The sequence below is a fragment of the Alnus glutinosa genome, chromosome 1, assembly GCF_958979055.1.
Source record: "Alnus glutinosa chromosome 1, dhAlnGlut1.1, whole genome shotgun sequence".
In the NCBI taxonomy this organism is placed as follows: domain Eukaryota; kingdom Viridiplantae; phylum Streptophyta; class Magnoliopsida; order Fagales; family Betulaceae; genus Alnus; species Alnus glutinosa.
The window spans coordinates 3,247,369-3,274,990 of NC_084886.1; the positions used below are offsets into that span (position 1 = coordinate 3,247,369).

The 27,622-nt window shown below is 35.7% G+C and overlaps 3 protein-coding genes across 4 annotated transcripts; all 3 read left to right on the forward strand.

The window, feature by feature from the left end:
• Positions 1-9,028: 9,028 nt before the first annotated feature.
• On the forward strand, positions 9,029-13,962 carry LOC133866155 (ribose-phosphate pyrophosphokinase 4). Its single transcript, XM_062302706.1, has 7 exons — positions 9,029-9,538; positions 9,956-10,271; positions 10,736-10,831; positions 11,301-11,369; positions 12,418-12,546; positions 13,254-13,353; positions 13,563-13,962. Exons 1-7 carry the CDS (start codon positions 9,165-9,167, stop codon positions 13,694-13,696), a joined length of 1,218 nt encoding a protein of 405 aa, XP_062158690.1. The 5' UTR covers positions 9,029-9,164; the 3' UTR covers positions 13,697-13,962.
• Positions 13,963-15,949: 1,987 nt separating this feature from the next.
• On the forward strand, positions 15,950-21,199 carry LOC133866172 (uncharacterized). 2 transcript variants are annotated; one of them, XM_062302722.1, is made up of 10 exons: positions 15,950-16,449; positions 16,637-17,119; positions 17,234-17,391; positions 17,700-17,783; positions 17,866-17,918; positions 18,884-18,965; positions 19,333-19,440; positions 19,665-19,788; positions 19,951-20,032; positions 20,405-20,575. In XM_062302722.1, the coding sequence occupies exons 1-10, from the start codon at positions 16,074-16,076 to the stop codon at positions 20,436-20,438; spliced, it is 1,584 nt and encodes a 527-aa protein (XP_062158706.1). In that variant the 5' UTR covers positions 15,950-16,073; the 3' UTR covers positions 20,439-20,575. The 2 variants fall into 2 exon arrangements, with proteins under 2 accessions (XP_062158706.1, XP_062158705.1); XM_062302721.1 differs by having other exon boundaries at positions 15,953-16,449; positions 19,951-20,036; positions 20,411-21,199.
• A 2,932-nt stretch (positions 21,200-24,131) lies between these two features.
• LOC133858914 (protein POOR HOMOLOGOUS SYNAPSIS 1) lies at positions 24,132-27,618 on the forward strand. Its single transcript, XM_062294364.1, has 8 exons — positions 24,132-24,466; positions 25,302-25,418; positions 26,274-26,339; positions 26,490-26,593; positions 26,707-26,912; positions 26,994-27,046; positions 27,233-27,260; positions 27,350-27,618. Exons 1-8 carry the CDS (start codon positions 24,194-24,196, stop codon positions 27,406-27,408), a joined length of 906 nt encoding a protein of 301 aa, XP_062150348.1. The 5' UTR covers positions 24,132-24,193; the 3' UTR covers positions 27,409-27,618.
• Positions 27,619-27,622: the final 4 nt, after the last annotated feature.

Below are 27,622 nucleotides of genomic sequence, written 5' to 3' on the forward strand. Positions count from 1 at the left end.
GGAGGAGGTGAATACACTTCCTTGCAATTTCAAAATTTCCTTACTGAGCATGGCATAGCCTTTAGGAAAACCTGCCCTTACACATCTCCTCAAAATGGTATTGCCGAAAGAAAACTCAGACATATTCTAGAGACCGGCCTCACTCTCCTAGCCCATGCTCATCTCTCCAAAAAATACTGGGTTGACTCCTTTTTAACTGCTGTCTATACCATCAATCGGCTTCCCACTACAACACTTAACTTCCTCTCCCCATTTGAAAAACTACATCAAAAACCTCCTGAATATCAGAACCTCAGGGTCTTTGGTTGCCTCTGCTATCCCCTACTTCGTCCCTACAGCACTCACAAGCTTGACTTTAGATCCAAACCCTGCATTTTCTTAGGCTATCAATTTGCAGGCTACAAGTGTTTGGACCCGGTGACTAACAAAGTGTATCATTCTCGGCATGTTGTCTTTGATGAATCCTCATTCCCTGCCAAGGATTCGGCTACCTCACTGCTTCCTTCTCAGCTCCCATCCACAGGTATTTCTGCACCTCGCTATTTTTATCATCCCTGCTCACCTCCTGTTGACACTACTTCTCTCATTCTAGATTCTGTACCTGTGCCAACCTCTCAGTCCCCTTCAGACATCCCTCACCCACCCTCATTACCAGTTTCTACATCTGCGTCCCTACCTGTTCCTGCATCTTCATCACCAGTTCCTGCACCTGCGTCTCCTTCAGCCCTTCCTCCCTCATTCCCAAATTCTGCACCTGTGTCCCTACCAGCTTCTGCACTTGGGTTCCCGCCCGTCCCTGGTTCCCCTACACCTACTCCTCTTTCTCTTGACTTTAACCCAGACTCTGTTACCTCCTTTGCCTCTCTGCCCTCCACATATCCACTGCTCCCCGCATCTGATCCTTCCCCTGCTCCATTGTTACCTTCCTCTCCTCCCCCTAGCCCTTCTCAGTCTCTTCATCCCATGACTACCCGGTCTCGCACTGGATCCCTCAAACCCTCTCAATTTCCTGGCTTCAAACTTTATCGATCCAAATATCCCCTTCTTGGCTATCACTCCTCTCTCCTAGAAGCTGAACCCTCCTGCTATCGCAAGGCTGCCTCTGACCCTCGCTGGCACGCCGCCATGGCTGCTGAATATGCAGCTCTCATCACCAATGGTACTTGGACCCTTTGTCCCCGACCTGAGAATCAACATGTTATTCATAACAAATGGGTGTACAAAATTAAGAGGACAGCTGATGGATCCGTGGAGAGGTTCAAGGCTAGACTTGTGGCCAAAGGCTTCGAGCAACAGGCTGGTATTGATTACACAGAGACCTTTAGTCCTGTCATCAAACCAGCTACGATTCGACTGCTTCTCACATTGGCTGTCTCCTATGATTGGGACATCCGGCAGCTTGACATTTCTAATGCGTTTCTTCATGGTCATTTGACAGAGGAGGTATACATGGAGCAGCCTGCTGGTTTTGTGGACCAAACTCAGCCCACTCATGTCTGTAAACTTCACAAGGCCATCTATGGCCTTAAGCAAGCTCCCCGAGCTTGGTACACTCGGCTTTCTAATTTTTTGTTGGACCTTGGCTTTACTGCTTCTCTGGTAGACACTTCTTTGTTCATCCATATCTCTGGCAGCCTTAAATTATTTCTACTCATTTATGTTGATGACATTATTGTCACAGGTACTGATCCGCAAGTCATCCAAACTCTCATCACCCGCATGCAACATGAGTTCCCGGTTAAAGACCTGGGCCCCTTGAGCTACTTCCTTGGCATTCAGGTCAGCCGCACCCCTGATGGCCTTCATCTGTGCCAAGCCAAATATGTTGCTGACATCCTCCATCGCACTCACATGGCTGATGCCAAACCAGCCTTGTCCCCGTGTGCCTCTGGCTCCAAGCTCTCCCGCTTTGATGGTGCCCCCTTGCAGCATGTCTCTGAGTACCGTAGCCTTGTTGGGGCTCTTCAATACTGCACCTTAACTCGCCCGGACATCGCCTACTCTGTCAATCAGCTCTGCCAACACCTCCACAGTCCTACAACAGCTCATTGGACTGCAGCCAAGCGAGTCCTCCGCTTCCTCAAACATACCAGCGATCATGGCATCACCTTCACCAAGACGTCGTTGCAACTTAACGCCTACTGTGATTCTGATTGGGCTGGCAGCCCAGATGATCGGCGCTCCACCTCTGGCTTTGCTGTGTTCTTGGGTGATTGTCTCATCTCTTGGAGTGCCAAGAAACAACCGGTCGTGTCTCGCTCTAGCACTGAAGCCGAATACCGGTCCTTGGCCATTGTCACTGCCGAACTCTATTGGATTCGGATGCTGTTTTCAGAATTGCTCATCCCTCTTCGTGTCGCTCCCATCATTTGGTGTGACAATGTTGGAGCTCTTGCTCTTGCCACCAACCCGGTCTACCATGCTCGCACCAAGCACATAGAGGTCGACTATCACTTTGTGCGGGAAAAAGTCTTAAACAAGGATGTCTCCCTTGCCTTCATCTCTACTGATGACCAAGTTGCCGATGTTTTCACCAAGGGTCTGCCATCTGCCCGCTTCTGCTCTCTCAAATCCAAGCTGACGGTGACTCCCTCCCCTGTCAGCTTGCGGGGGGATGTAAACCATATCACTGCTCGCACCATCACAGCATCCTCTACTGATGCAGCTGCACACGTAGCCATTCTCCATAAGGCAACTAAAGATGCATATCAGTCCAGTGACGAGCCACATCCTGGAGATATTGCAGCCATCAACGCTGCAATATCAAATATTCGGGAGATACCCAAATCAGCTGCTACCGAGAATAAAGCCACCAATCATGATATAATCCAAGCCACCAAAGGAAAGACTCGTGGAACTCAAGACAACCTAACATGGAAACAAATGACACACTGCATGCCTATAGAAAGTAGCCGTTGCACTCAACAAGGAAAGGAAGACAACGAACGATACTGTTTATGTAATTAGAATAATTCTCAGTTATTACCTTCCCTCTTTAGTTCTGTACAGACTTATATATAAGAATGTAATCAACCATAAGATGAATTAAGCAATAAGAATATATTTGCTCTCTCCTTCTTTCAAGTTTTACTCTCTTAGAAAAATGCTACACTCACACCCAACACCCCACAATTGTGTAGCAGCTCTCTCACTCTTATCCTCTAATCTCCATGCTTTCCCGCCAGCTCCAGCAAAACATTTGTTAAATAATGTCCAGTAAGAGAATCTCAGGGTCAGCAGTTAGATCTATTTTAATTAGTTAAAAAAAAAATACATCTTTCTATTTCACCTATTTATTTTTTCATACAAATTCCAAAAAATTATTTAGTTGATCATTCTCTATTTTATTTAGATATGATTTAAGTATTATTTCCAGAGAGAGAGAGAGAGTGAAAAAAATATTAAAAAACCAACTTATTGCTATGCACTTAGCAAAAAATATATTTTACCTACTTTGGAACTAATATGTTGGAGAAGAAAAATAGCTCATAAATTATAATCATTTTAGCTACTCTGTTGGTAATGCTCTAAGAACCAAAAGAAATACATAGAGAGGGCTAAAACTCCATAACCGCATTGATAATACTCTGTTGATTTAAGTATTATTTTTTTTTTTTCTAAAAAAAAAATAAGTTACACCAAAATTGTGATGAATTCCTCCTCCACCTCTAGTTTATTTGGCACTCGTTATATCCAAGAGTTACATAAAATGGATTATTAGGATGCGTTTAGCATTGCAAATCGTAGAGTAAAAATACGATTTTAAACCAAATTATATAAAATAAATTTTTTGAAATTGCATTTTTTAAAAATTACTATTTGAAAACGTATAAAATCTGTATTTTCAAATTGCAAGCATGTGTTTTTTTTAAAATACATAATTTTAAATACTAAACTACGATTTTGCCAACGCTTACCGCGTTTTTAAAAATCGCATTTTCAAACTTTATATTTTGAAATCGTTATTTTTAAATTGTATTTTTTTAAATCACAAACCCAACCATACTCCTTTTAATAAGCACTTAAAAGTTAAAAAGCATTTGTTCCTTTTTTTTTTTTTTAAAAAAAAAAAAAAAAAAAAAAAAAAAGGGGTTAAAACGCATTTGTTTTGTCGTGGGCTTAATCCTGTTAACAACTCCATCACAATCGAATGTGCAAGTGTGAGGGGCCTCGTTCCGTTACCTGATCCGGCAAGGGATCTGTGTTCGATGGGCCCATGCATCGTGGGCTCCGTCACTACCCACTAGCTATCGAGGTTTCAAGAATATGGATTGTCCATAGCGGGTCATGCCTACACTCTTCTTGGCGCCATGAGACTAGATGCTTTATGAAATTATTATCATAAATTGCTGGCACAGTATATTAATTAATTTTGAAGAATTAATAAAACTTCATGCTAACAAAACTTCCAGTAAAGAATAAAACTTCCGCCAGTGCATTTGCAGTTGTTTTTGTTTGGTTGTCGGTGAATGCAGCTGATGGGTTGTCTTTGTAAGATCAAAATCTGATACTTCAAAGCTATTTGATAGCTTAGTTTGTGTGTCCTCTTCCGGTTCAAGTAGGATTTTATGGTGATGTAGATGCATCTTTCTGTTGTGTAGGTTTTTGAGCAGCTGTATTATGTAATGGTCTTAGTCTACTTTGTCTGGGTGGAAGAAACTCTCACCGTTGTGCTGTGACTTTGTGTATTAGAAATTCTTTAGAACCCTGAACATTTGACCAGTTAATTTCTTTTTTATATGAGAAGGGATTTTTTCAGAAAAAAAAAAAAAAAAAAACCGAGCAATACTTCGATATTTAAGTCATCTTTGCTTAATAAAAAATAGAAGGAATTTCAATTTTTTTTTTTTTTTTTTTGTAAAGAATGATGTATTCATATCTTTCAATAACTTGTGTTTTTCACGTTGGGTTCTCTCCCCTCTACATGAGCCTCACCAGGTGTCCCTTTGCTATTAGACGGTGCTTTAACTGGGCGTTGCGTTTGGTTACTAACCTTGACAAATTACGTACATCTCATGCCAAGCCTCACATTCTAATGCGATACAGTTATGTTAGGATATATAATGGTGTCGAACTAAATGTCATTTGGTACTATTGCAACAAGGTAAGACGTGGCACGCAGGGGCGGAACCAAGATTTTTGGTGAGGGGGGACAAATTTTTTTTTTTATTGGGGAGACGGACTTGCATAAATACAAAAGTATATAGATATTTAAAATCTTCATAGATTTGTGTTTATGCATATTGTTATTAAATAAAAGCATTGTAGTCTTATATTTAATCTCATGGCATCACAAACATACGGTGGTATAAACAACTAGCAAAATAGCTTATCTAAAAATAAAAAATAAAAAATCTAGCAAAATAGCTTAGAATTTTTTTTTTTTTTTTTTTTTTAAAAAAAAAAAAAAAAAACTAGCAAAAAAAACTAAACATAATCTATAAGGTCTAATAAAAACGATACTTATAATTGTTGATTTTTTCTCCTAACAATCCTTTAAAGCCCCAAATAACAATGCTATGAGTCGAGCCAAACAATGGTGAAATCATAAATGATTAAACCATTTAACTTGGGTTGCCAAAACAAATATTGTGAACCCAAATGACTGCAAAATAACCACTCAAAAAATTAATTATTGGTTAGAAGTCACTTAGAATAACCACTCAAAAAACCAAACCATTTAACTTTTTTTTTTTTTTTTTTTTTGGCATCTTCAAAGTCTTAAGCCAAATTGAGTTTCTAGTTAGAAGCCAATTAGAATATGGAAGAAAATTAAATGAATGTGGTATTTTAGATTTTGTGTTAAAAGATGGGGCAAAACTAAAAAAAATAAGTTAAAAGGGGACACAAATATTATTTTGGGGGGACAAAAGTATAATTTTGGGAGGAAAAAAATTATTTTTTTGGTATATTTAAGGTTATTTTTAAAAAATTTGGGGGGACGAACACCTGGGTCCGCCCCTGGTGGCACGTGTACCAAGGTGTGGCGTTGTTTGTTATTTTGCCGAGAATATGATGAGCATTTGAAGTGAGACAGCTACGTAGCTGGATGACATTCATTCTTAGATTCGTTATGTATCAAGTCATTGAACTCTCTATAACGGGATATCGTGATTAGACGTAACTTGCTTGTAGCATTACTTGCGAGATAGGCTTTATTATGCCTATTTCGGGCTTGAGGCCATACCTATAAAATTATTTTTGGTTACACCGAATTTAAACAATAAAAATATTATTGAGCACTTAAAAAACAATTCCTCTAGCATTTTTCATAAATTGATCTGTTAAAATTTTGAAACTAATATTCGATTAATATCAACAGAGTATGGGGAAGTGAGTCAAGTGACTATTTAAGAAGAATTATCATCACTTAATTGTTTTATACTAATTAGATTCGAAAACAAAAACTACCAATAATAGAATGATGAATTTTAAAAAGTATTTTAATATTTTGCAAGACGTAATATTGTAATTCTATTAAATTGTAGCCACTCTTATTATAAACAACAGTTAAAAAATTATTATTATTATTATTATTATTATTCCTTCTTTTGTATTAATTTGGATACCTCAAAAGGCAAGATAGGGAAAATCTAAAATACGAGGATCCAAACTAATAAAAAAATAAAAAAGGAATTTTATATAAAAACTTTTTCCCAGCAATGGGCCAATCCTGATTTCCAATAATCATCCATGCCTCTCCAATTTGAGATGGTTAAAACCTAGATCAAAATATTGATACATAAAAGAAAATTTGTGACTATAATGTTTAAAATCCTAGTTTGAAATGTATTATTACTTATTGAAATCAGTAGATCCATTTTTAGTCATTAAAATTAGTAGATCTATTTTTGTCCCCCGAAATTATAAAATTTAATTTATCTCCATAGAATTTTAAAAGGTATTTGTCTATCAACAATGAATCCAATTACATATGTGAGTGACTAACAAAAGGTTCACGCGAGATCTTATTGAACTCAATTCTTTTATTTTATTTTTTTGAATTTATATCTGGCTGCAACTTCCATTCTTCAACCCAACTAAAAAATATTCTTAATAAAAATTATAAAAAGTTAAAAATATATACCTAGGAGTGATGGCCGGACCACCCTTAAGTGTCTGGGTTGGATGAGCCACCCCCAAATAGTAGTTAGGGGCGGCTCGGCCACCCCCAGACGCCTGGGTGGTTTTCAAATCATCCTAACTTTTTTTTCTTTATTTATTTCCTTTTTTTCTTTATTTATATGTAGAAAAACAAATTCAATGGTTGATCATAAAAAAAAAATTAATTAGAGTTGTGTAAAAGTTGTACAAGAATCATTACACTTTTAAATACGAGCTAACCAAATAAATGGCTCACACTATAAATACATTTTTAAAAATAAACTTTAAAACTCTTATAAAAAGTACAAATATTTTTTTTAAAAAAAACATAATATTATATTTTAGATATTTTAAGATTGTCCTTAAAGGAATACCGAGGCTATATAAATATTTATTTAAACAACCAAACAACTCTATCACCATGCAACTGGAAATAAGGATTAGCCGAACCTTAAACCATACATTAAGGTAAGTTTTATTTTTTATTTTATTCAAATAATTTGTCATATGGACGACAAGGGCCGGCTCAACCATAAGGCGAGTTAGGCGGTCGCCCAAGGCCCCCAAATTCAGATTTGTTAAAAAAGAGGTCTAATCAATAGCTGAAATGATTTTTTTTTTCCCCAATGAAATAAGACCCTCAAAGATAGGTTTTTTTTTTAAAAAAAAAAAAATAGCAAGCTTGATCATAAACTGCAATGGGTTAAAAAATTAAAAGAAGCATTATATCTTTATTGGAGACTCTTTAACTTCAAAAGAGAAATAAATAGTTAGAGGCCTAAAAATAAAACAATTAACACCAACAAAAAACAATACATTTTCTCTCTTATTAGGAAATTCAACTAAAATGATATGGACTACAAGGAAGCTAATGAAGAGAGTGGAGCCCATGAAAAAATACTTGTTGAAATATAAGTCATAGGAAAAATATTTATGCACAACAACATTGCACTACTTGTGCACAAAACAAGACACATGGCCATGAGTGAGTAGTGCAATGTTGTTGTGCAATGATCATTTTTCCAAGTCATAACTCTACAAAAACAACCATTACTGAGAGTGAGGCTCACGAAAAAAATGTCTCGTTCGAAATTATCGCCTTAGGCCTCAAAATATATTGAGCCGACCTTAATATTAAACGTAACTTGTGTCGGTCATCATTAGGAAATAGGAATACAAGGAAAGTTTCTTGGTATAAAAGACTGGTGTATTTTCGCATAGCCTTCAATATCTATTGAGATACGATTTAATTATTAATATTTTTATTTATTTAACAGACTGATCCAATGACTAATGTAAATCTTGAAAAAAAAGCATTTATGATAATAATAATCAAAATAACTATTAAAAAAGTACAATTTAGTTGCACAATAATTTTGCAGAACAATGCTGATTTGTTAAGCATTTTTATTTTTTTATTTAAAAAAAATATTAGACACATTAATATTGTTGTGCAATTATTATATAAGAATTGTGCAAATAATATATCTCTTCTATATTTTAGCTATTTTTTTTTTTATACTCTTTCTAACAAATTTTTTATTTTACTATTTATTTTATTTAAATATTATTTTGTACGGAAGAAACCATAAAAGAAAGAAACTATGAGAGAAAGGGGGAAAGACTAAAAGAGTGTCAAAAAAAAAAAAAAAAAACCAATAAAATATTGTTTATAACAAGAATAGTAAATATGCTCTTTATGTCTCTGCGGAGACCAAAAATGCTAAATTTTAACCATTATAAGTTATTTTACTATAAAAAATGTAAGATTTAGAACACCAAACTAACAAGAACAGCACCCTTTACGTGGAGTGTGGTACAGTGTATAGGGTTTATTTTCATGTGAAGGGGGTGTTGTGTAGTTATTGTGAGGTGTAATCGGAAGAATCAAATCTCTTTTACTATTGCGTTGAAGACGCACTCCAAACGCGGAAAACGTGGGATTTCAACGGCAGGCATAATTTTGGGACTCAGGACAGAAAAGCCGTCATCATCTAGAGTGCTAGTGTTGCTACCTGCTACCCACAACATTTACATTACATCGCAGCAGTGACCGCCATATGGCGGCCACCCGACAGCTTAGCTCACCGTCCACCAAAAACCTTGACCTCACTCACTCTCACGCCCTCGGATCTCTTCCTCGACCCTCGGCAATCAAATTCTCGAAGAAGAAGAAGAGCAGGAGCCACGGCATCAGGTGCGATATCACGAGCTTCGACTTCGACAAGCCCCAGAACTGGGCCGATCCGATTCGCGTGATGCACAACTCTTCTCCTTCTTCTCACTCGCCCTCTTCAGTGCCAATGGCCGCGCGCAATTCGCCTCCGAAGAATGTGAAGAAGGTTTGCCTGTTCTACTGCGCGGAGACCAAGGCCCTCGCCGAGAGAGTCGCTGCCGAGTCCGATGCCATTGAGCTCCGCGGCATCACCTGGAGGTAAGGTTCTGATTTCAAATTCCCATCAGAATTGAAAAGGCTTCCTCGATTTTAGCTTCCGTGGGTCCCGATGCGGGACCTACAACAAATCGGAAATGATTTCGTAAAAAGGTATTGATTTGATGATCAATTTGAATTTAAATCTAAAAAATATTAATTGCATAATTAGATTTAGTTTCTTTGGGATCAATAGAATGAGTTAAGATATCAGAGCAGTCGTATGACTATAAATTCCAACTCTTTCTATTTTCGTGTTTTGCAATTATTAATTAAATAATTAGAATCGAGTTAAATTCATAAAAATATTATTTATGATTCAATTAAAATGCTTTAACATGATATTAAATATTGGATTGAGTTTGAACTTTTACTAAATTTTGTGTATGTTTTTTTTTTTTTTGGTAATTTATGGTTTAGAACATTTGATGATGGATTCCCGAACTTGTTCATACCCAATGCACAAGGCATTCGAGGACAGCACGTGGCGTTTCTGGCGTCGTTTAGTTCCCCTGGAGTGATATTTGAGCAGCTCTCTGTTGTTTACGCATTGCCGAAGTTATTCGTATCGTCGTTCACCCTCGTGCTGCCCTTTTTCCCCACCGGAACTTCGGAGCGCATGGAGGATGAAGGAGATGTTGCCACAGCTTTTACTCTTGCTAGGATTTTGTCGCACATACCCATTTCGAGGGGAGGCCCTACTAGCCTAGTTACCTTCGATATCCATGCTTTGCAGGTTTCTGCTTAATTTTTTTACAATTTTTTTTTTTTTTATGCATGAATCCAGTGGGTGTGGAATGCAGGAACTTACTCACTATCTTGTTCTTATACACAAATTTAGTGGGTCTTGAACACATAAAATAAACTTACCTTCTAACTTCTTCTTACAAAGGAAGGAGGTGCCACCTGAACTCAAGGTCATTGTCAATAATAGTTATAGATATTAATACATACAAATTATTTTGTTAGTCAATGGGTTCTATGTTAGTTTTGGTTTTTTAGGTGTCATCTGAAATAGAGATCCTTGGCAATAAATAATAGTTACAGATATTAGTATGTATAAATTATTTTGTAATTTTTGTTGGTGAATGAGTGATGATTCTTGGGTTTTTTTTTTTTTTTTTTTTGGCTTTGTTACCTGCTTTATTCTTTTTTAGAAACGTCTGACCATCTGCTCTATTTATTTTTCTGCGTCTTTAGGAGAGGTTCTACTTTGGTGATAATATTCTACCATGCTTTGAGAGCGGAATACCTTTGCTTAAAAGCAGGCTTCAAGAGCTTCCTGATTCTGACAATGTAAGATTTTTATTTTTTTTTTTCCTGTCTTTCATTTTTTGGGCATGTAAGATATTTATTAATGTGTTGAGCTTCATATTTGTACAATGATTCTTTTCCCCTGTTTCTGTGGTTGTTTATGAAGTCATTAATATGGTGCGAAGACTACTAAAAGCTTTACCCTCAGAGACTAGGGTTTCTGAGTAAGCCTCACAAACGAATATATTGGATTCCTTAATTAGGATTTTGGGCGCATAGCAACTGTGATTGTTCCTGTACTTGAAAGATCCCAAAATATGGTTCTTTGGTCTGATGGTTTCAACCCTATTACAATAAATATAGACATATGTGTGACACACACACACACACACACAGATATATATATATATATATATATATATATATATATATATATATATATATATTTTCCCTTTGACATTCTTTTGCTGAAAAGCACTAATTTGGATGCAGTACACTTCTCTCATTGCAGATTTCCATTGCTTTTCCGGATGATGGTGCATGGAAACGATTTCATAAGTTGCTGCAACATTTTCCAACGGTATTATATATATATATAATCTGTTTAACATGGATTCTGTATTTCACTTATGATCATGCGTAAGCTGCTTGCCATTTTCTTGTGTAAATTTGATTGTAATTTCACTCCAGTTAATTTGATTTATTGCATTAGATTAGATAATTTTTTAACTACAAAATAGATTAAGTTAATTTCAAATTTCATTTAGGTTTGTTGATGTCAACTCTGGGGATCTGATCATGCTGTTGCACACCCCACTTCCTTGAGTTCTGAATACAAGGATTTAGGAAAATCTATCTAGGATGAGACAATGTGAATGCATTATTTCCGGAACTTCTCTTGCTTCCGAAACATAAACAAGAGTTTAGGCGCCCCATATTTGATCTTCTTCTAGAGAGGACCAGGGAAATACATTTGATCACTTGTTTTGTTAATTGGAAGATATTGCTCTTTTCTGGCTGCCATGGCTGTGTGGGGTTTGCGTTGCCAGCAAACATATGCTTCTAGGACACCTGTAACTATGCGTATATGGTAGAATGGATATACCAATGGGCTATAGCTCAGTTTTTATCTGGCAGGGTCCCCTAGTGACCTCTGGTTAAGAGTTTAAGAGTCCAACCCTGCAAAGGTAAGTTGGCAATGTCCAGTGTCCACAAAAGCTAATGTTTTTCTGAAGTTCTAATGTGCAGTAAAATATAAAAGGATTGATATGATCATGCAGTTTGCTCATTTGTATAGGGAAGAAAGGGAAATTTCCAAGTAGGAATTGCATGTTTTTTTTTTGTATGATACTGGATGAAATATAATGTGTATGAAGGAGGCAATGGCATTTCTCTATCCTCTTCCTTCATCCCAGCTGATCGAAGAGGATAATATCTGTTATCTGCTTGTATCCTATGTCCTATGCTTGCAGTGACTTTGAAATTCTGCTTCAGGAATAAATGTAGACACTTGTTGTTCAACTAAACTATTTCATCTCTTTTATGGAGATGCTTGCATCTGTTTTACATTCTGACTGCACCACTTTAATAGTCTCCCGGGTTGCCTGCATCACACAATTGGTTTGCAGATTGTTTGTGCTAAAGTTCGGGAAGGAGACAAACGAATAGTTCGAATCAAGGAGGGAGATCCTGCTGGACGGCATGTTGTGATTGTTGATGATTTGGTTCAATCAGGTGGCACTCTTATTGAATGCCAGGTATGCAAGTCCATGCACATGATTCATGTTTTTTACCATCAACAACTCGGGAATTTTGATATTACTGTTATTTTGTTTGGCTGAATTCCTAACAGTAAAGCTGAGAGAGAGAGAGAGAGAGAGAGAGAGAGAGAGAGAGAGGTGATTTGCTGATTTACTCAAATGTCTCTAAAACTTGTTGGAAGAAGGTTTTGGGTTGTTGCTGATAACTTGCTTTATTTTTATTTATTTTTTAAATAATAACCGATAAAAACCATGGTAAATATTGCCTTAAGTGAAGTTCTTACCCGCTGCTTCATTTATTGTATGCATAAATCAACTAAAGTCTTATAGGTTATAGCCATCTCCTGGACCAACGTGGTATAGCTGCATGAAGCATCTTCTGTACCGTTAATACCTTACTCTTTGACATGGACATATAAACTAGTGGGTGCATGATTTGGCTACCTTGCTTTCAACTTTGAAGTTGTTCGTATAATCTTGGTTATACCAGACTGTACAGTTTATGAAGATAGAATAAATGGGCAATCAGTCAACATGATCAACACTTGCAAACCTTGTTCACAGGGTTGGAAAGTGAAAATTGAGTTCGTTTGGGTCATCTTTTATGCTTCTCCTTTTAGATCCTTCACACTGAAAATATAACTCCCTTCTTTTCATATTTATAGGCTATTCTTTCTTAAATGCATTCTTTTTTCTTCTTTTAGAGAGTGTTGGCTGCCCATGGAGCGACAAAAATCAGTGCGTATGTGACACATGGGATATTTCCTAATAGGTCGTGGGAACGCTTTGAACGTGACAATGGAGGTATTGCATGCCCTCATCTGTTACATTTCCAGTCTCTCAAATAGAGTTTATTACAAAAGGAAATCGATGGGGTTTCTTTTGTTTCCATCCTAATCTTTACTACCGTTTGCTTTTCTCTTCCCTTTGAGATAAGATATGATAGCGATTGTAATGTCCCCGGGGTAGGATAGTTTAATTCTTTTTCTCTGTTATTTCCATGTTTTATACAGGGAATCCTGAGAATGGGCTGACCTACTTCTGGATAACGGACTCATGTCCATTGACAGTAACTGCAGTGAAGACCAAGCCGCCATTTGAAGTGCTTAGCCTTGCTGGTTCCATAGCTGCTGCACTCCAAATATAAGAGATACTTGGGAGCATCAAGTCACCGGCCTAATAACGGCCTTTTGGGGAGAAGTTAGTGCGTTATAGACAGCGTTCTTTATTATTTTCTTTTCTTCCTCTTACGTTTCTCCCACATTGAACTATGTTCAAGTGATTTTGGCGTCACCATCTATAGAGCAATTATGATAATAACTACGGGGCGGCAGTTTATAAGGTCTCTGGTTTAGTGGTTGAACAGATTTTGCTTTGAGCCTTTGATGGAATAAATTATGTGATGTTTGCTTATCGTGTGGAGAGAGATCTGTACGGTTATGCTCGGAATAAGTTTTGAAGATATGCGGGCCATTTGGGAACCAATTTTCTGTGAGTTATTTATTTATTATTATTTTTTTAAGTATATATACTTTTCAAATAGCCCAAAAAGTTAAAACTATAGTACTGAGCATCTTAGGGTATGGAATTTCACAAGCATCCATCCATCCACTCCTCATCGAGGAAACTTTATTTAACTCGTAATTTTTTTTACTTTTGTAATTATTCTTCTAAAGTTTGAAAATTTTCAATTTAATGTTTTGAACTTTAAACAAATTTCAATTTCAGCTCACCATTATGATTTTTTATTAAATCAAAATGGAGGCTATTTAAATTTCTAAAATACTCTTATTTAACAAAAAAAATGATTGTAATTGAAGGATAATTTTGTAATTTTCTAAAGTTGACAGGGTATAAGGGTCATTTTATCATTTGACCGTCTGATTAAACTCCAACCCTACAGAAGATGTGAGATTATAAGAAATTAAAAGTTTGATATATTAAATTGAGAGTTTTTTAAACTTCTATAGGTAATTGCAAAACTAATAGAAGTTTATAAAGGTTAAATGAAATTTCTCCTAAAAAAAAATAACTTTTATGTTGGTGCATTGTGGGTTCAAATTCTGAGGGTTCTATTATTTTTGTTAGCATCACGGTCTACTTCCCTTGTGACCTGCCGTTGGGAGAAGTGTCAACAACCCTACTACTACTAGTAGTATCTTTAGTATGTGATCACCAGCTTAATTTGAGATATCTTGAAAGGAGACTCTCTCGCAAATATCCTTGCCATTCAGCAAAATGACATAACCATAGATTTGAATGATTGCTCTGCTGATCTCAAATATCCTCAAAGTACACACTACCTTCGATATATGGTTAGTTTCAAAGTTCGTGCTCATAATTTATCACAATGATCTACTCGTTAGCATATTTCTTTATTAGATATTTTCTTGGATAATAGAAACTAGCAAGTATCTGTCATTGAGCATTCTTAGTAGTTTCATTAAATTTTAGTAGCTAAAATAATTAAAATTTATTTTTCCTTATTCTAGTGAGCTACTTTTTTAAGCACCTTAAGTAACCTCATAATTTTAATTATTCACTATTATCGTTCCATTCATATATATAATTTTTTTTTTTTAATTTCTTTATTCTTTCTCTATTTAACCTAAATCGGATAGGATATAAAAATCGCCTCAAATGATTACAGCAGATACCGATATTTAACACAAAGTAAATGTCATTTGAATAAAATAATCAAATCTCACCATGGAGGTGTTCTGGGCCTCTGGCCCCGAATCCTTCAACCACAAGCAAGTATTACTGTCATGGTCTGGGCATTTACAAAATTACAATTAGTGCATTTACATCGAAACAGAGCTGTGCGTGATTGGTGCGTGAGAAAAAGGAAAAAAAAAAAAAGAAAAAAAAACAGAGATGTTCAAAATTTTATAATTTTATAATAATTTGATGAATGAACAGTATTTATTATTGTTGGTAAATACTGTTTACTCATCAAATTTTTTTAATTATAATAGTAAGGTTGTTAACTTGTTGGAGTGATTTTAGCATGTTTTTACCAAACTGCCTCACTAAAATGCTATTTTGATGAGACCACGAGAAATGCTCTAAATGCACTACTTTGTAATATTACTTGTGCTCTAATTTCATATATATAAATAAATAAAAACAAAAAAAAAAACACAAGAAAAAAAAAATGCTAAAAAAAGGTCGTCATCATTTTTTTTAAATTTAAATTAGGTGCCGTAAAAAAATACTACACATATCTATTGAAATTTTTCAACGATTTAATTCCTTTTTTTATTTTTTATTTTATTTATTTCATGAGAAAGAGAAAAAATGAAGTTAAATTTGGATGTTAAAAAAACTATAACAATTTTTATGGCACTTTTTTTTTTTTTTTTTAAAATTTTTTTTTTTCACACTGACCTTGTTAAGAATTCAGACAAGCCGCCATATACCCGCCATACTCAACCATTTCTATCAAATTTCTTCGGCGTGCTTTCCGACGTAGGCCAAGCAATAAGCGTGAACTAGGGAGAGAGAGAGACCGGTAGACCACCATGAAGGCTCTGCTCAGTCCACAATCTTCGCTCTCATCCATCTCTCCAATCCAAATCAACAGGCCTTGGAATCCCACGTATTCGCCGATTCAAAGCTCTCTTCGATTTTCCTCAAATCGCAGTGACAGTCGGATTGGAAGAAAGCATTGTTTGGCCGTTGAAGCCACTTTGGACTCAGCCACGATCGACCAATTAGGGCTTCGGGAGTCCGATATTCGGAACCCAGCGGTTTCATCTTCGTATCGTAGTTCCAAGTCGCGGAAGCCGAATCAGACGATGCTCGATGCCCAAGCTAGGGTTTGCACGGGGCCCACCCAGACCAAGCCGCTCGGTGAGGACCAGGCTTTTAAGGTCTTGGATACCATCTTAAGATCAGGTAAAGCTTTTTCATTGGTATTTACGTTTTGATACGAACAATCTGATATTACACATTCGATATCTAAGCCGTAATTCTAAAATTCTGTTGTCACCGAGCTTTCTATCAGACCTAAAAGTAGGTTTTTTTTTTTTTTTTTTTTTTTTTTTTTTTTTTTTAATTTTTATGTTTTATGGTGTAATGTTAGCTAAGGGAGAACTTAAAGATGAAGAAGAAGTTTCCAAAGCCCAGCTTGGGGCCTTTTTCGCGGGGATGACGATCCGTGCGAATGCCTTTCCCGAAGCGACCCAATGGAGTGAAGGAGAACGGCGTGCAATGAACTCTTTCTGGCCGCTCCTGGCTCGAGTGCTTCCGCCGGACGTAATCTTCATTGCCGACCCCGAAGGCTCTATAATGGGAGTAGGGAGTTCTATTGGGCCCCAATACGTCGGCAATAGCTCCAGCGAAATGAGATTGGTTGGTGCCCTAAGGGAAGTTCTGGCCGGAGGCCATCTTGGATATGAGGAGGTCCAAGGTGTTTTAAGAGATGTTCTTCCGCTGAAAGTAGACAATGAAGATAAATCAGGAGTAAGTGAGTCATTGCTTTCGGCCTTTTTAATAGGTCAACGTATGAACAGGGAAACCGATCGCGAGTTGAAGGCATACTGCCTTGCGTTTGATGATGAATTCGGTATATGTTTTACCTTTCATTGCTCAGTTTATGTGGGGGTTATGAGTAATTGGGCATTCTAATGCGAAAATATGTATTTTCCTCTGGTTAATTTATTCATCCAATTCTCATCAGGTCCTGCTCCTGTTGCCGATGTTAGATCATTGACTCATTATGGTGAACCTTATGACGGAAACACACGTTACTTCAGGAGCACATTGTTTGTTGCTGCAGTTAGATCCTGTTATGGTGAATCTTGCTTGCTTCATGGAGTCGAATGGATGCCACCGAAGGTTAACCCTCAGCTTATATGAATTAGTTTTTAAGTTTTTACTCAATAGATAGCGTGGATGTTGCCAGTGATGCATTTCATTTTTGAAAGAAAAAATTCCGTTTGAAAGTAAAATATATAAGTAGAAGCATCCCTTGATTTTACTGCTTTTGATATTTTCTTCCCCGGCAATCAAAATGTTGCCTTCTAAGTAACTTTTCTTTGGAGATTGAAATATATTCAGGATGATATATAATGATATAGTTTCAGATTTTCCTTTTAACTTGTCATACTTCGGCTGTGGAGCATTTGAATGTCTTCCTTGTTCAGGGGGGCATAACTGAAGAACAAATGCTGAAATTTATGGGAGCAAATACTAGCTTATCCCCGTTGCAGGCAAAAGATCTTCTTGAGGTCTCTGTGGTTTCTAATACAATTTTTGCAAGCATTGGTGCATCTTTTTCTTTTTGTTTTGAAACTTTAATTGCTATTTCAGGATGAGGAAGTCGGTTTTGCTTACGTAAGTCAACGTGAAGCTCGCCCATCTCTGTATGAAAATCTAACCAAATGTTCCTAGTTCATATCTTTCTCTTTTCTGTTCTTTCTTTGAAGGATTTTTTTTTTCATTGCACTGAAATGAGAAAAAGAAAAAGAAAACTAAATTTACCCTGAAATATCAATTGAAAAGGCAAGGTGGATCAGGTCCCCTTATGTCTAAACTTTAAAGATAACATTGTAATGCCATCTCAGTTTGAATGTGTTTCCCTTGACTTTTAAGTAACACTGGCTACTTTAAGGAGCTGAGACTAGTTCTTCTAGATTTAGTTTTCCGTCTCTGTCAATGGTTCATTTTTCAATCTTTACTTCAACCTTTACTGACATGGATAGAGAGTTAGAGGTGCTTGACCTCTTTTTAGACTTTGACTGAACCAAATTGCATCAAAGATCAAGTCAATCTTGTCATAGACAGTACTTGCTTCTATTCTCTCTTATGACGAATCAACAAAAGATGTTTTCTCCTGGTCTTAATGGAGCACCTTCTTTCAATGAATTGGTGTCTTTCTTTTGGCCAGAAAATTATGTCCTTGCAATTACACTAGGTCGAAGACGAGAATGTGCAACCACCTATGATGTTAATCCCTTTTTTCAGGTCTGGTTTTCATAGGCTATAATTCCTGCATTTTTCTTTCTCTACTTTAATTTTCAAGTGTTATTATTCCTGCACTCACTCACTTGGTGGTTTGTTAGTTAATTTATGGGTTTTTTTTTTTTTTTTTTGTCTTCTAATTTAGATTGGTGTCGGGAAGGATTTCCGTTTATTATGCTCAAAAGAAAAATTAGGGGCAGGGGGGAAGCCCCTAGAAAATTATTCGTCCTTTTATCTTTTGGTGTACTTTGAGCTTAATCTAGTTTTGACGAGTCATATTTACTCTCTCTAAACAGAATGAAGGTAAATAACAGCATTTTATGATTTCTGTAGATGTTAATACTTACTAAAATGACTGTTATCGCAGATATTCATTGACTAGTTTGAGGGAACATATTAAAAAGCGCCCCCCTGTGGCAACAAGTGAAAAGGTTCAGCAATTTGTCAAGGTGAGCCACGGTCTTATTTAATTCCGGTGTTATTAGCTTTTATTTTTGGTCATTTCTGCTTGATGCATACTTTGCTGAGTGAACAAACTTAAATGACATTTTACAGGTAAATCTAGATTCTGCTATACATCAGAATGTACAGCAAATTAAAATGTTTTTGAAGTATTTTGTTATTCAATTAATCAATCTGCAATTTATTTGGCTACTTAATATCTGAAGAAAATTAGTAGGTATTAATGTCACGTGCATGTCTATGCATGTGTAAATCAAACTTTGTTTTAGGATGAAATTGTCAGTCACCCAATATAAGTCTAAACTCTAAAGAGGTTGCTTGTCCAGAATTTAAAAATTGTTGTTTTCTTGACAGGCTCATGGGAGGGAAGCAATGGTTGCTGGATTTTATCATGATGGTTATGAGGAGCCACTGTTGATGCTTATGAAGAGAAGAGGTGTTGATGCTGGCTTGGTGGTGAAGGTCAGAACTTCGCCTTTTAAATGCTATTGCACCATCAGGTTTTATAAAATATTAAACTTTTAACAACTTTGCATTTAAAGAGAATCTTATAATGAAGAAAAGTGGGCACATTTGATCTCACTTAATGTCAGGATGGTCTGTTATAATGTAATCAGTAGTTTAGGTATCAACCAGGAATACATATTAACCACGTGATATAATCTCTGATTATGCTGTTGGTGTAGGGTGAGGAAGGGGCACTCTCAATGACAACGAGATTGCGGTCAGCACACATTTCAAAGGGATTTCCTGTGAACTACTGTTCGGGTTTTCGTTTGCTGAGCATGGTGTCCGCTTGTGAAGTTGATGGTTTGTATCTTTTTGTTATCTTATCTTTGTTATGTTCCTGTTGTATTCATTTCTGTATATATGTACGTGTTGTTGAGAGTATTTTGTTCACTTGAGTTGATTGAGATTTCAGCATTCATTCTTCTATTATTTATACTGAAACCTGAAAGTTTGGTGTTGCAGGTGTGTCACGTCAGAATTTCAATCTAGAAGTTAACGCCAAGGACTATGGTTTTGAGCCTACTAATACTCCAAGAACTGATAGATCAGTAAATAATAAATTCTCTTTTCCCTTCCTACATGGCTTATCATCTGACCTTACTTTTGATGAATATACGTTCGCAGCTGCATTCCCAATAATAAATTCTGTTGTCTTCTACCTCCCAACCTGTTATTATGTCAACTAGTCATTTGGGGCTGTCAATGAAGGGACTGTTTTTATGAATGTAGGCGTAAAATTCTTCAACTAGATGAGGCTAGTCATGTAATCTAGTTAGTATTTTTGTAGGATTGGATCATTCTCTGTAGTTCTAGTGGAACTGGTTTCATGACCCTCTTTTTGTTCTTTTTTATGGTTAAAGCCTTTCTTTTCGTTCTTTGCCATTTTTCTTTTTAACAAGTAATTTAATTTCTGCAAGTTCAGGTGTCAAAGAATATTGAGTTGGGTTTAGCAGCTCTTCATGGTGAAAAGGGACCTGCATATGATCGGATAGTCTTAAATGCTGGAATAGTGGATCACTTGCTGGGATGTGATGGTGCAGAGGACATATCCATGGCGCTGGATAGAGCCAGAGAGGCCATTGACAGTGGCAAGGCTTTAAAAAAGCTCTTAAATTACATAAAGATTTCTCACCAAGTGAGGTAAATTACGCACAAGTGGCGCTTGCTTTCTTTGGGATCTGTTTTGGTAGGTTAGCATTGTAATTGTCTTTTACACGTCAGGGGACAATACATGTGTTAAAAAAAAAAAAATATGAAGGGGAAAAATGAATAAATGGGTAGTTTTCCACTCTTGATCCGAATGGAAGAGAAATTGGATGATCTGATGGAAATGCTTTCAAAATACAAGGTAAGAAGCGGCCCATTTAACTAAAGTATGTGTATGATAATTGGCATATTGAGAAATTTTCAAAGCATTCTGACTTTGAAAAGAGGAAAGATACTAGCAAAATTCCAAGAAGAGAAAAGAAGAGGGTTAGTGATAGCTAAAGTAAGTACAAGTCATCCCCTTCAAGAGAGAAACAGGCCGGACCACAAGAGGCTGCCAAACGGGTTCTTTTTTCCTGCATATTTGTAAAATTCGCTTAGCAGAGATACCTCATTGTTTCATCTTTTTCCCATCAGTTGCCACATGTTCTTGGTTATTGTGGCATTTATTTTACCCCAACATTGAAAAATCTTCACTGTCAATAAGGGTAATTTTTTTTATTAAGTTTCTCTCTTTCTTATCGAGATTTCTACTGTGGTTTAATCTCATTAAAGATAACATCGTATCTACCTTGTTGATTGTTGCTTACGAACAGTTGTTAGCGTATTGGAGTTGGTGAAGTCCGAAAAGCGTAACAACTTGTTAAACCATAAATTGTCTAAAAATAAAAAATTGCACGTGCTTTTCTTTAAACTCTCGCTTTATTGTTAATGATCTTCTCAAAGAATCAATTGTATTAATGTTTTTCATAAACTATTAAAACAATGTCAATATTCCTCTTATAATTTTTAATAAGACGAAAATATTTTTATAAATTTTTTAAGAAAAGAACAGAAATGAATAGTTTAATTTTTTTTTTTTTTTTTAAAAAAAAGATTAGAATTTAAAAAAAAGAAAAAGAAAAAAAAAGACTGCTCTGGTTTTTCTTTTTCTTTTTCGTTTCTTCATTTTTTTAAGTTTCCCTTTTAGATATTTTCTGGTAGTTTGAGAGGGGCGGGTATGTGTATTTTTCTAACTTTAAAAAAAAAAAAAAGAAAAAGAAAAAGAAAAAGAAAAAAAGAAGCCAAAAATATAATTTAGGATCTCCCTACTTGAGGAAAAGCCGCATGTCAACTTGAATTCAACCTAAAAATGTAAAATGCAATTTTTAATTCTTAATTTTTAAATGCAATTAACTTTTGAAAAGGTAGTTCTTCTTTTTTTTTTTTTAAAAAAAAGAAGATAATTTGCTTTAGTGCAAGTGTAAGTTCAAAGTAAATATACATATGAATAATTAAGGTGAATCCAATTGTATATCCAAACTATCATGGCGTTACCTTTTAAAAGAGAAAACTAGAAAATGAAAAAACTTTAGAACATAAATAAAATTTCTCGTGTAAGTTATAATGTCTGACTATGAGCACCTTTAGCTTCCATTAGTAAATATAAAAGATGTTCATTTCTGCCGATTAACAAAGTTCGTTGGCTTTAAAAATCTGCTGAAGCTTCGCCATTAATAAGAATAGTACGTACAAATAAAGCACAAGTAGAACCCAAAAAAAAAAAAAAAAAACTAGTTTGTTTAGATCTTACACACCCGTTTAAATTCATATATAAACTTGAATTGGATTCAATTACTGTTAGTATCCGTTAATTACAAAAAAAAATTAAAAAAAAAAATACTTTTAGTATCCACTAATAGCTCATACTAGGGAGGAAGGATAAATGAGCGAGTTTGGCTATAGTCAAAAAAAATAATTGGAGTTGTCCCTTAATTTTTCACTTTTTACTGTTTATTTTTGTAAATGAGATCTCTGGTAGTAAATTTTACTTGAGGCAAGCCAAACTCTAAATTAGATTAATGATAGGGATTATTTTTATATCATTTCAAAGTTAATGTGACTTTTTAAAATTACCATTTGATCAAAATTTAATAGTGATTAATTCCAAATCCAATGGTAATTTTAAAAATCGCATCAATTTTGGAGGATAAAAAGATGATCTCTAACATTATTCTTCTAAATTAGCAATGCATACGAATCAGGTATCTATATCAACATTTTTAGAATTCTTAAGCAATTTTATTAAGATTTTTTTTTTTCAAACTTTAATCTCTGTTTTCAAATTCGATGATTAGGATGCATATAAATATCTTAAAATATCATAAAATAATTTTTGTAGGATAAATACTGAGTTAATAAAGTTGATAAATATTGATAAAGACAAAATCTTAATTATTAGAGAAATGCTACCTGTACTCTCAAGTACATATTCCCTAATTGATTCAAAACGTACCAACTATTATAGAGTTTGTTGAATAAATAATACATTAACGACACCCGCAAAGAAAACTAGAATCAATTGAAATGAGAAAATTACTTCCATAGATAAGAATAATCAAAATATGGAGAATATCAATAAAAAATATTTGTTTTTAGATATATATTTTGGCGGTGACATATCATAATGCCACATATTACACTTTCCTTATCGGTGAAGATTGCATTTGAGACTTTAGGGAATCTCGTTTGCAACCTTGTTGAACGGGGTTTGCAAAAGAGTGGTTTTGTTTGCTGATTTGCAAAGTTCGTTCGAACGGGCTTTGCAAACGAGTGGCCTTGCTTGCAAAATCAGTCTAGACAAAAATTGTTCATTTGCAACATTGTTCGAACGGAGTTTGCAAACGAGTGGTTTTGCCTTCTATTTATTTGCTCGTTTACAAGCTTCGTCGTTCGAACATGCTTTGCAAATGAGTGGTTCAACCTTTTATACTCAGCTTGGGATTGTACTGAGTAATGCTATAATCCATTTTGTGTTCTTGCGCTCCTCTAATAATGATGTAAATTTTAAAATTATCATTGGGCATGTGATTGATCACTATTAAATTTTGATTAAATGATAATTTTAAAAATCACAAAATTTTTAAAGAGATACACGAAAGACACAAACTGAACTTATAAAATTAGTCGATCATGCTATATCATAGACATAAAATTCTTACAAATTGGTTTGATCAAAATTTCTACAAATCAACCTTAAAAGTGACATTTGTCAAGTTATTAAAAAGAAGCATATAAGACACACGTGCTAAAATACACGGGAAATGGTAGGCAGGGGACACTCATCCGTCCCCTGTCCTACTTTTAATAATATAATAATATATTATATAAGCAAAAAGTGATAAAATCAAAGAAAATAAATGAAAAAGTAATATAATATATTATTATATTATTAAAAGTATGACAGGGGACGGATGAGTGTCCCCTGCCTATCATAGCTCAAAATACACATATCACTCATAGAGGAGAAATGCTAAACATAAGCCTTTTTTCCGTCTCTCTTCCGTCTTTTTTCTACGTCGCATTTCTTTTTCGTTTAAAAAATAAATAAAAAGAATGAGAGTAGCCAAAAGTAGTTGCAGCTTGTAGAAATTGTTTCAAAAAAGAAAAAGAAAAACCAGCTTGTAGAAATTTGTATTTTATATATATATATATCATCCCCTGGCGTCTATTCCCAAAAATGGCGGGAACTCTGGCAATAGTACCGAACGAACGCGTGAATGAGGCGGTGACCGCCATTAGAGAGCAGTGGGAGATCCAGTTCGCTCGCTTCTTCAGCTACCCTACTCTCTCCTCCACGTGTCCCGATCTCGTGCCTCTTACTCGGAAAGTCCGAAACCGACGTCGACAAGGTACCTGGGTCTCTTCCTCCTCCTCCGCCGTTCTGCAGCTCGCGAACGACCTCTCCAGCTCCAAAGCCATCCTCACCGTCTGTTTCAGAGGGATGAATCTCGTGAGTCCTCCATTCTCTGGTGTTCTAGAAGCTTCATCTCGTTCTTCTGCTTCTTATGGCTCATATTTTTTATTCTGTTTGGTTGCTCAGAAAGTCGAGGAAATTCAAATTTTAAGCAAACCGATTTACTTAAGCTCATCCGAATTTAATTAAAATCCGGATATCATTTCGTGAGCTTTTGGTGTTCCTATTTCTTTAGGTTTATACGATTACGCTTCTTGTGTTCTTAAAATTTCGGATCAATTTGTCTAGTCTCGCTCTCTCTCACTCCCCTTGAGTTTTTGGAGGCACTTCTTATGATTTATGCTCTTATGTTTGTTCTTTTAGCTGGATTGGATCTAAGACTTAAAGGTGGCTATAGGTGTACTGATTCAAGCTTCTGAAACTTCTATGAATTAGTAATATATGTTTCCTTATCTATCTTTCTAATTGTTCTTACATTCATCGAAAATTCAATTATTGAAGATGAAATGGTCGAGTGTGGTACTATTGATGAAAATTCCTTTCCAATTTTATTGGTGAGAATTCGAGGTGCTTTGTCTGCAATTCTCATATAATATTTTTCTCTTCAGATCTCTAAGAAGAGCATTCTGGATTTCATTCATGCGCTCTTTCTTTAGATTGTAACTTCGAAAGATAATCTTCTGACACCGTCCAGTGTTTTAGCGCATACACTGATTCGTCTGTAACTTAAAAACCGCTATGTTTTGGCGAGAACTATTTCCAAACTGCCAAACAGCACTACACAACTTCTTTTGGATTCCAATTTATCTATTTTTACGGAGAGGGATATATCTGGACAGAACTCTGAGTTACACAATTAAACATGTTGCAGGAACAGCACTACGTGTCCAAGCTGCACTTCTCCTGGCCTCATGTGTCATGCCTATCCGGATATCCTGCCAGGGGCATCAGAGCAGTCTTTGTGAGCTACAAAGATCATGTAGGCGAGGCAAGTTGCTTATTAGTCTCTATATTTCAGCTTTGTGTACAATAGGCTGTCAAATTTTTTAATTAAAAAGTTATTTTAGGCTACTGGGTGTGAGAGAGTGTTGTCTTTGGCATCGCATTCCTGAAAAAGAAAAAAGACCTTTAAGAGAAGTGAAAACATGCAAAAATGTCTCTATTATGGTTTCCTTTAGTCAAGAATATGTTTGGCAATATGATTTTGCAGAAAAAAAAATGCGATTTTAAACAAATTAAAATTGTAGAAATATATTGTTTGAGAGTGCGTTTTTTTAAAAATTGCGATTTAAAAACGTATAAAAATCTGCGTTTTCAAATCCTAGGCAATGATGTACTGCGATTTTAAAGGTCAAACTGCAATTTTACCTAACGTTTAACTGCGTTTCCAAATTGCACGATTTAAAATCGTTATTTTGAAATTGCAAATCCAAATGGACCGAGGTCATCAACTTAAGTAGGGGCTTTGATCCTAGAACGTTTATTAGAAACTGTGTGCTCTGTGTTATGATTTGCCTTCAGTGCCGCTCTCTTCTAATTTTAGAGCTTAAGATGAAAGATTTCAATCTTACTTCCTTCTTCATTAGAGTTGCCTGTACTTTAATCTGTTTTTGCGGGTGCTAAATTGCAAGGGTGTGACTGTAGAAGGGTTTCTTTATGAAGACAACAATATCTTTCACTAAGAAATCAACTGGCATGTTACTGTTAATATGTCTCTACTTCTCTTTCGTCTGGCATTACCATTTACATTTGAGTAGGTCTTTTGGATATATTTAGCATAATACAGAACATTACGTTTTACAATTTTTCTTCAATCCCATTAAATTATTTCTTATCTTTGCAGATCCAGAAGTTTGCTTTGCGATTTTCAACAAATTATGAAACAGAGATATTCATAAATGCTTTGAAGGTGAAATAAATACCGCTTGAATTGTTTAGAATGGGTCTTTAAAATACAGATATCATCAAAACTTCGTGAAGCCAAAGGCCACACACTTCAGGTTTTCAATACTTTCTCCTCTTCCCATTCCATGATGGTTTTGTTTTATTCCTTTTTCAGGATATCTTGAAGGATCCGGGGGATTTTGCACCTATAAATAGCAACGTTGGATCTGAAATTTTATCACAATCTGAGTTCATGTCTTCTAATGGACACCCTGATAGGTGAGAAGATCTGCTATTGATTAATTAGTTCATTCTTCCCTTTGCAGGATATATATGAGTAAGCAGATATAAATGTGAAAGGGAATACTGACCAAGGTTTGCTTTGTATGCAGAGCTTGTGAGGAGAACTTGAGTTTTATGAATACTGTCCAAGCTTATACACCTCAAATGTCACCAAGCTTTAACACTGAAGTTGAGCAACACTCGTCTGAGCAGGAAAAGGAAACTGTAGTTAGTCATGAATTTGAAGAAATGGTTGCAGCATTACCCCCCAGCTTCACATCGTTGCTTACCAACTGTTACTCTGAGGTCACCCAAGGTACATAGGTTGCTCCATTTATAAACAGGAGAAACTCTTATGATTCCACTGATGCCCGATTTCCTTGATTGAAATATTTAGGTGCAACCAAATCATCTGTTTGCGAGGAAGTTGATCTCAAATCCCAAATCATGGTATCCTTTCAAAATTTTGGTTTGATATTGTTTATCCTTTCAACCCGAAGAATAAGGGGTAACACGGTGCCAAATTTTATATGGATCGGTATAGAAATTGAAAACACTTTTTGCACTCCTACTAAGTGAAATTGATGCTCTACAGAACTACTGCGTTATTCATACACATTATTTGTTTTGTTGCAGAGATACATGGAAGATTCTTCCTTCCAAGGTGAGTTTTTTTTGAACTTTTTAGGCCAGGTATGGCAAAGATTATTTATTCATACACCATTCGGTAAGGCATGTTTCTGCTCTTATCAGATATGCTGATGAAAGTGGAGAAAGTTATCAGCGAAATGGGAGGTGATTTGTCACTGTAGTTGAATATGGCTTTGCATATGACGTTTGGTGCAGAATGCACAGCTCCCCAGCCAAGAGCTGGCGTTTGCCTCGTACAGGCTAAGGCCGCTAAACTCTTCATCTGAAAAGGTTCCTTTTTCTTTTAATTTTTTTTTTTTTTTTTCTTTTGATGATTTTTGAAGATATTTGTAGATGACCAAAGTTGCTTGAAAGTTGGGTTTCACAGCCAATCCG

Excerpts from the sequence above, each read along its gene's own strand:
- LOC133866155 (XM_062302706.1), top strand. The coding sequence starts at position 9,165 with ATGGCGGCCACCCGACAGCTTAGCTCACCGTCCACCAAAAACCTTGAC. Across the intron at positions 10,272-10,735 it reads TCGATATCCATGCTTTGCAG|GAGAGGTTCTACTTTGGTGA; the intron begins GTTTCTGCTTAA and ends CTGCGTCTTTAG. Across the intron at positions 11,370-12,417 it reads TGCTGCAACATTTTCCAACG|ATTGTTTGTGCTAAAGTTCG; the intron begins GTATTATATATA and ends ATTGGTTTGCAG.
- LOC133866172 (XM_062302721.1), top strand. The coding sequence starts at position 16,074 with ATGAAGGCTCTGCTCAGTCCACAATCTTCGCTCTCATCCATCTCTCCA. Across the intron at positions 17,120-17,233 it reads TGCGTTTGATGATGAATTCG|GTCCTGCTCCTGTTGCCGAT; the intron begins GTATATGTTTTA and ends AATTCTCATCAG. Across the intron at positions 17,919-18,883 it reads CGTGAAGCTCGCCCATCTCT|ATATTCATTGACTAGTTTGA; the intron begins GTATGAAAATCT and ends CTGTTATCGCAG.
- LOC133858914 (XM_062294364.1), top strand. The coding sequence starts at position 24,194 with ATGGCGGGAACTCTGGCAATAGTACCGAACGAACGCGTGAATGAGGCG. Across the intron at positions 24,467-25,301 it reads GTTTCAGAGGGATGAATCTC|GAACAGCACTACGTGTCCAA; the intron begins GTGAGTCCTCCA and ends AACATGTTGCAG. Across the intron at positions 27,047-27,232 it reads ATCTCAAATCCCAAATCATG|AGATACATGGAAGATTCTTC; the intron begins GTATCCTTTCAA and ends GTTTTGTTGCAG.